This window comes from Chrysochloris asiatica, unplaced genomic scaffold (genome assembly GCF_000296735.1).
Source record: "Chrysochloris asiatica unplaced genomic scaffold, ChrAsi1.0 scaffold00006, whole genome shotgun sequence".
Classification (NCBI taxonomy): Eukaryota; Metazoa; Chordata; class Mammalia; order Afrosoricida; family Chrysochloridae; genus Chrysochloris; species Chrysochloris asiatica.
The window spans coordinates 15,173,108-15,181,448 of record NW_006408524.1 but is presented as its reverse complement, the minus strand read 5'-3'; the positions used below and the strand labels follow the sequence as shown (position 1 = coordinate 15,181,448).

The following is an 8,341-nucleotide window of genomic DNA, read 5'->3' as shown; positions in this document are numbered from 1 at the left end:
ACTTCATCTCTCATACTTCAGACATATTGTCAGGAGGGACCAGTTGCTGGAGAAGGATATCATGTTTGGTAAGGTGGAGGATCAGAGAAAAAGAGGAAGTCCCCCAATGAGGTGGCAGCATCGATGGACTCAAGCGTGGCAACAGTAGTGAGGTTGGCCCAGGATCGGGCAGTGTTTCGTCCTGCTGTGCATAAGGTCACTATGAGTTGGTACCGACTCGATGGCACCTAACAACAACAACAATCATGCTTCTATAGCTCTTTTACATCATTCCTAACTACTTGGTCTCTTTCCTACCACCTTTCAATACTTCTCAGAAGGTTTATTTGTTTTATACAAGGATCAGTAAACCGCGTTCTGCTTGTTTTTTTGTGTTGTCTGCAAGCTAAGAACAGTTTTTTGCATTTTTAAAGCACGATTAAAAAGAGAGGAGGAAAGAGGTGGAGAAGGGATAGAGAAAAAGAAGATGATGCAAATGTGCAACAGAGACTGAGTGTAGCTGCAAAGCTTAAAACTGTATTTACTAATTGGCTCTTAACAGAAAAAAAAGTTTGCTGACCCCTGGTTTAAACTACATTAACTGAAGGTATTAAGTCTTTCTATGTAATATACCCCAAACCACCTTGAAATTAAGTGTTAGAACTTCTCTGTGGAGTCCTGGTGTAGCTGTGGACTGCTAACTGCCAGGTCGGCTGTTGAAACCCACCAGGCGCTCCTTGGAAACCTGTTGCTGTTATTGTTGCTAACCGTCAAGTCGGTTCCAGCTCACAGCAACCCTGTATATGGTTTCTGGGGCTTTCAATCTTCACGGGAGCAGAAAGCCTCATCTTTAAGATACGCAAAAGCCGTTCATGTGTGTCCTCTTTGTTATTCTCCTTTTATTGACTCCATTCAAAGCCATCCATACTCATGTTGTTGTTACGTTTGACTCATAGCGACACTGTATAGGGTTTCAGAGCAGCAGCTCATGGGTTTAAACTGCCAACCTTGAGGTACACAGTGCAGTGCTGATCTTACAGCACTACACCAGAAGTCCCCATACTCATATGTTCTGGCTTAAACCCTTAAAAATTAGATGTAAGGAAAATTAAAGGATGAATTATCCTGCCAAATTTATCTAGCTTTCCAAAGACTCTCAAAATAGTCTTATCTTTCATCTCCCTCCGGAGCTCTACATTCCACACCTGACTGTCACCACTGTATATGTGATAAGGTGTAATAGTGCTAGTATTCCAAATGCATGACATGTCTAGCACACCCTCTTTTGGAGGTGTGAAGGTAAAAACCATCTCTCTAGCCTGTGAATCCTATCTCTGCCAGTTGTTTGTTTGTTTTACCTCCACTGTAACAGTTCTCATGACATTTTTCTACAGTAAGCATTGCTTTACTATTCTCTGCCATCTCAGAACAGGAAGCACTCCTTCTACCCTTACTTTCTCAAATGTCTATCTTTCATTTTATCCCTTCGAATATTCCAAGACTTCGCTCCATCAATTATTCTTTTTCTTGGAATCTCAATCTCTCCTCTTGGTCAATCCCTTTAATTTATAATTCTCCTAGCCTTAATCTAATAGCTTTCCAGTGATGGAATTCTATTGCTTCTTCTGTGCAGTTCTCTAGGTCCCCTTCTCTAGCTCCTTCCCCCTTCATTCACGAGACACTTGGCCGATCTCTTTCTTCTAAGTTCCTGTAACTATTTCATTATTATTTTTATTTTTGTAAATACATAAGCTCTCAAAAACCAAACTCATTGTCAAGGAGTTGATTCCAACTCATAGCGACCATGTTTAAGAGTTTCCAAGTCTGTAAATCTACAAAAGCAGAAAGCCTCATCTTTCTCTCTTGGGACAACTGGTGAGTTTGAATCTCCAAACTTGCAGTTAGCAGTCCAGCGCTTATACTATAGTGCCACCAGAACCCGAGGCTCCTTTGTAAATATATATAGAAAAAAACAAACAAAACAATAACCAAACACACTGTTGTCAAGTAGATTACAACTCAGAGACCGTGTTTAGGATGTCCGAGGCTATTCATCTTAGCAGAACCACAAAGCCTTCTCTTGCACCTGTGGAGCAGCTGGTGGATCCAAACTGCTAACCTTGCAGTTAGCAACCTAATGCATAACCCAAGACACCACAAATATTTGCCATTTCTATAATCTTCACGCATACAATTCAGTGACATACACAGTTCATCATATAACTGTCCTCAAATTTTTCCATCATCCTTAACACCTATAACTGTTAAATGACCAAAGAACCTTTACTTATCAAATACAATGATTTCCTGCCATTCTTATCTGGACAGATTCCTGATTTTTATTCCTCTCTCATCTTTCTATGACACAGTAGAAGAACACTCCCAGTTCTTCCATTTTCTATGCTTATCTGATTTCTCCTTTTTTCCTCATATCTTAAATGGAAATGTAAAGAATCTCTAAGTGCCTATCTCTTGTCCACTTTTTCCTCTTCAGGCTGGCATCCATTGGCAATCTCACTCAATCCTGCAGTTTCAACTGTCACATCATGTCCATGTGGATAATCCCCAAATCTTTCATTTTCAGTCCTAACTAACCCCTTCTCTCTAAACAATGTATGTCCAATCAAAGCACAGTCTTCATTCAAGTCAATTCGGAGTCGTAAGTAGCCCTACAGGACAGAGTAGAATTTCCCCATGTAGTTTCCAAGGTTGAAATGTATACAGCAGTGGAATGCGACATCTTTCTTCTACAAAGACGCTTGTTGTTGTTAAGTGCCATCAGTCAGTTTCAACTCATAGCGACCCTGGATCGGGTTTCCAAAGAGCGGCTGGTGAGTTTGGACCACCAAACTTGTGGTTCAAACTGAACTTGCAGTCCAACGACTTAACCCGCAGTGCCACACAGGTTCAAACTGATAACCCTTCAGTTATCAGCCCAGTGCTTAATCACTGAGCCACCATGGTGACTCTATATGTCACGCGTTAAGTGCTGTTAAGTTAGTTCCCACTCACAGTGACCTTGTATAGGGTTTCTGAGGAGAGGCTGGTGGGTTTAAACTACTGATCTTGTGGTTTGCAGTCAAGTGCTGATCCAAGATGCCAGCCATATGTCACATAAAAACCTCAAAACCATTCATCCTAAAGTAATTGTAGGCTTCCTCTAAAATATATTCATGTTTCAGTTTGATCCCATCTGTTCTGAGTACCACCATGGCTTGTTGGGCGACTCGGCTTACAAAGCTACACCACTTTCTTTGGTTCTCCTATCTCCCTATTTCTCTGCTACTCCATCCCACCCAGTCCTGTCATGCTGTCTCCATCAACTCTCACCTCTGACCTTCCCTCTTCATGACGACTGCTATTAACTGAACTAAAGTCATTATTAATTATGGACTGGATTCTCTTAAAAATTAACAACTATTGTTTGTTTCCTTTTTCAGTCCATCTCCAGTCCATCTTTCACACTGCCACCAAATTGGTTCTTCTGAAGCAAACATCACTCTGTGTAAAAAGGATCACATTAGAAGGAGAAGAGAGCTACTTCTGAATATTTAGCCACTGACAACCTCATGAAATACTGTGGAACATTGTCACATACAGTGCCAGAAGATGCAAACATTGTGAATAGCACCAGAGATAGTGAAGGAAGATGAGTCCTGCAGGTTGGAAGGCATTCAATACATGAATCATAGTAGAGTTGACCGTGATGATACAAATGCAGTAAAGCTTTTGGGACCTTCATCTGCAAAACTCAGAATGAGGAGAAACAGTTGCAAACATCCATTAACAATCAGAACATGGAATGTTCGAAGTATAGATCTAGGAAAATAAGTAGTAGTCAAAAATGAAATGGAACACATAAAGATCGGTATTCTAGGCATTAGTGAGCTGTGTGGCACTGTAGGATAAGCACTGTAGGATCAGCACTGGGCCACAAGATCAGTTTGAGCCATAAGAACTGTGGTTCAAACTCACAAGCTGCTCTTTGGAAACCTTGTGCAGAGTTGTTATGAGTCAAAACCAACTCAACTGTACTTAGCATCAAATGAGTTGTAATGGACTGGGATTGGCTATTTTGAATTTGATTATTCCAGGAATGACAAGTATTACAATGAACTATGAAAAGACCTGGAGTTAGAAAACCAAAAGGGAAGACCACACTTAGTATTGCTCAAAGTGAAAGAACTGAAGAAAAACTTCAAACCTCGACTTGCAATATTGAAGGATTCTATGGGAAAACATTGAATTATCTATAAAGCATCAAAAGTGGATGGAAGGAATACATAGAGGCACTGTACCAAAAAGAAATGATCACTGTTTAAGCATTTCAAGAGGTAGCATATGATCAAGAGCCAATGGTACTGAAGGAAGAAGTCCACAGTGCACTGAAGGCACTGGCAAAGAACAAGGCACCAGGATTTGATGGAACACAAATAGAAAACTTTCAACAAATGGATACAGCACTGGAGGTACTCACTCATCTAAGCCAAGAAACTTAGAAGACAGCTACCCATTCGACTGATGGAGAGAGATCCGTATTTGTGCCCATTCCAAAGATATGTGACCCATGGAATGTGGAAATTATCAGACAGTATCATTAATATCACATGGAAGTAAAACTGTGTTAAAAATAATTCAAAAACGGGTAAATCAGTACACTGACAGGGAACTGACAGATTCAGAAGAGAAGATGGAACAAGGGATAGCACTGCTGATGTCAGATGCATCTTGGCTAAAAGCAGAGTATTTATACCATGGAATTTTTTACATGTACTTTAATTAACTATAAGAAGGCTTTTGACTGTGGATCATGACAAGCTTAATTGTGCTCATGAAGAACCTGTACATACACCAAGAGGCAGTCATTCAAAAAGAACAAGGGAACTCTGAATGGTCTAAAATCAAAACTGTGTGTGCCAGGGTTGCATTCTTTCACTATGCTTAATCTGTATGCTGAACATATAATCTGAGAAGCTGGGTTATATGAAGAAAGTGGCATCAGGACTGGAGGAAGACTCATTAACAACCTGCAATATGCAGATGATACAACCTTGTTTGCTGAAAGTGAAGAGGACTTAAAATACTGATGAGGATCAAAGCCGACAGCCTTTAGTATGGGATTTCACCTCAATGTAAAGAAAGCAAAAATCCTCACAAGTGAACCAATAAATAACATCATGATAAATGGGAAAACGATTTATTTTGTTTGGATCCACATCAACATTCATGGAAGCAACAGTCAAGAAATCAAAAGATGCATTGCATTAGACAAATCTGCTGCATAAGACCTCTTTAAAATATTCAAGAGCAAAGATGTTACACAAATGTGTGCCTAACCCAAGCCATGGTATTTTCAATAGCCTCATATGCATGTGAAAGTTGGACAATGAATAAGGAAGACCGGTAGAAGAATTGATGCCTTTGAGTTTTGGTATTGGAGGAGACTACTGAAGGTTCCACGGACTGTCAGAAGAACCAACAAATCTGTTTTAGAAGAATTACAACCAGAGTATTCCTTAGAATCCAGGATGGTGAGACTTCTTCTCTCATACTTCAGACGTGTTAACAGGAGGGGCCAGTCCCTAGAGAAGTACATCGTGCCTAGTAAAGTGGAGGGTCGCCAAAAAAGAGGAAGACCTTCCATGAGATGGATTGGCACAGTGGCAGCAGCAATGGGCTCATGTGAACAATTGTGAGGGTGGCAAAGGACCAAGCAATGTTTCATTCTGTTGTGCATAAGGTTGCTATGAGTCTGAACCGACTTCATGGCACCTAACAAACAATCACCTACTCTCCCAACCAACCTTTTCAACTTACTTCCTACTTTTTTGATGTGCCCTTTCTTTCAACCTAACTTTGCATTCATGTTTCTAGACTTTGATCGTTTAGCCTTTAATATTTCTTGTTCATGGCTTCACACATGCATATCTTAGTGTTCGTCACAATTCAAATGCCACACTTTCCTAAAAGTCTTTCCTGATCTAATTTCCACTTCCCATCCTAAAGCAGAGGCCTGATATGGCACTTGTAGGATAAGTACTGGATTGCAAGGTCCTTTGAACTGCAAGGTTGGTGGTTCAAACTCACCAGTCGTTCCTCAGACAACCTGATACGGTGTCGCTATGAGTCAGAACTGACTCGACGGCATTTAATAACAACAGCAACCTAAAATATTAATTTCCTTATCTGAACTCCTGTAGCACTTAATAGAATCAGCCCTTAATTTACCCACCACTCTGAGCAACATGAGAGCACTGACTCTTATGTTTGGAATGACAGAACAACCTGGTTTCCAAAGCCAGGTTGATTTTGGATGTGTGATGTATCTATCGGCATATCCATTACTGTTGTTGTTAAGAGACGCAGAGTCAGTTCCGACTTATAGAGACTCCATGTAGGGTGTCCAAAGAACAAGCTGGTGTGGATTTGAACCACCGACCTTGTGATTAGCAGTCCAGTGCTTATTCTACAGTACCATAATCTGATAATATTAAAATAAGAATTCCCATTATTCCTGAAGTACTTTTAACATCCCAAGTGTGGAAAACTCATTCTACTTTAACATCAGTAGTCAATTTATGACAGAAGAAAAAACTGCAGGAATTTAGCACCGGAGGGTAAGCATTAGACTCTGCGTTCAAACCCACTAACCGCCCAGTGAGAAAGATGAGGTTGCGGGAAATCCTACGGAGCTGGGTTTTTGTGCTACTGGATTGCAGAGGAGGAGATGTTTATCTATGTATCAATTTATAGCATAGCAACAAAATCCAAATTACTTAAATTATGGAAAGTGAGGAATGTAAATCGAGTAGGATAAAATCTTACAGGTGTTTAAACAAGGAAGACAATTCCCACAAGTGTAGGCATTTAAGCGTCACAGTGACATGGAAATAAGTGGATAACAACATGGGGGCAATATATTGTCTACTTTGGCCTTATTTTCATCATTAATGACCTCAATGAAAAAAACTTAAACACTTCTTTTATCTTAAGATGCTGAGGAGCATGATGCTTGTCCCCCAAGAGATAGCCTGTCATTTAGAAAAACTGTGATAATTGGCTGCCTTGATTAAGACGTAGTTTTGTTGGTGACAGCCAGGCAATGTGTCAGAAAACCCAGTCAAAAACTTGAAAGCAAAGAGTGGGCAGGGTGAGAATTGTTGTCTGTGATCATCCAGAGCTCAGACTTGGTCGTTAGCACTTGGTTGTTAAGTGCTGTAGAGTCAATTCCGACCCATAGCTGCCCTGTACAGGGTTTAGGGGCGCAGAACGCCCCATCTTTCTCCCGTGGAACCGCTGGTAGTTTCGAACTCCTGACCTTACGGTTCGCAAGAATCGGGCTGTGAACCTCAAGGTCAGGAGTTCGAAACTACCAGCGGTTCCACGGGAGAAAGATGGGGCGTTCTGCTCCAGTAAAGATTTACAGCCTCGGAAACCCTGTGCAGGGTCGCTATGAGTAGGAACCGACTCCACGGCACTTAACAACAACAACAACGCTACCCAAACGCTTGGTGTTGAATGGATCTCCTTCAAGGTTCATTGAAACTACTTCAAACTGTGGGTCTGAGAGCCCTTCCCACCCAGCCCGGGGCTTGCTTCTCAGGGCCCTGGAGGAGGGTGTCTGGTCCCGCTCCACTCTGCTCACCTATGCCCAGGTTGGTCCTATCGGATAACTTTTGTGTCTGTAACTTGTGCACCTTTTCGCGGAGCCGATCCAGAAAACAACGGAGGAATTGGAAGCAGTGGCGTGGACGGGTTCCTGCGCCCACTTTGGCTTGAATGCAATTTGCGGGGCTCAGCTTTCGGGGCCTCCGCGACAAGCATCTCCGGGCGCCCCCTAGCAGGTTCCCGCCGCCTAGGGACGAAAGCTGCCGCGGCAGCACCTGCGTTTCCACCTCCTCCTGCGGCTCCTCCTCCATCTCCGGCTCCCCAGCTCCAGCGGCCCGGCGCCGCCGTTTAGCCTGCAGAGGGCGAGAAGACTGACACGGCTCAGAAGCCGCTTCTCGGAGTTTACTCCTCGTTTGCCCGACCATTTTCTCATAGTCCTTGTTCGAATGGCGCTAGGTGACTCTCTGAGGCAGGCCCAGCCCAGTTCGGGCGAGGTCCGGAGTGGCCAGGGTCCACTCGTAGCCTCAACGACTCGTCCCCGTCACCGTTGCGGTCCACCCCGGTCGTCATGGCGACGACAAAACGTCGTAAGGGGGTGGCGTGCGTTCGAGGCCGCCGGGTGCGCTCTGCGCGCGCTGCTCTTCCCCCTCCCCTTCTCACCGTCCTCTGCGCCGTAGCCCCCCCCCTCCCGTGGGGTGCCCCGTGTCGCCCTCGACACCGAGAAACTCTCCACGACTTGATTCCTGTCTTCCAG

General features: G+C 43.1%; 1 protein-coding gene across 1 annotated transcript in view; it reads right to left on the bottom strand.

Annotated features, from left to right (window-relative positions):
• Positions 1-8,012, bottom strand: part of LOC102827936 (probable C-mannosyltransferase DPY19L2-like) — a 138,585-nt gene extending 130,573 nt beyond the window's left edge. The window contains exon 1 of the mRNA XM_006832269.1: positions 7,625-8,012. Coding sequence (XP_006832332.1) covers positions 7,625-8,012 — 388 coding nt within the window. The remainder of the gene's footprint in view (positions 1-7,624) is intronic.
• Between the last annotated feature and the right edge of the window lie 329 nt (positions 8,013-8,341).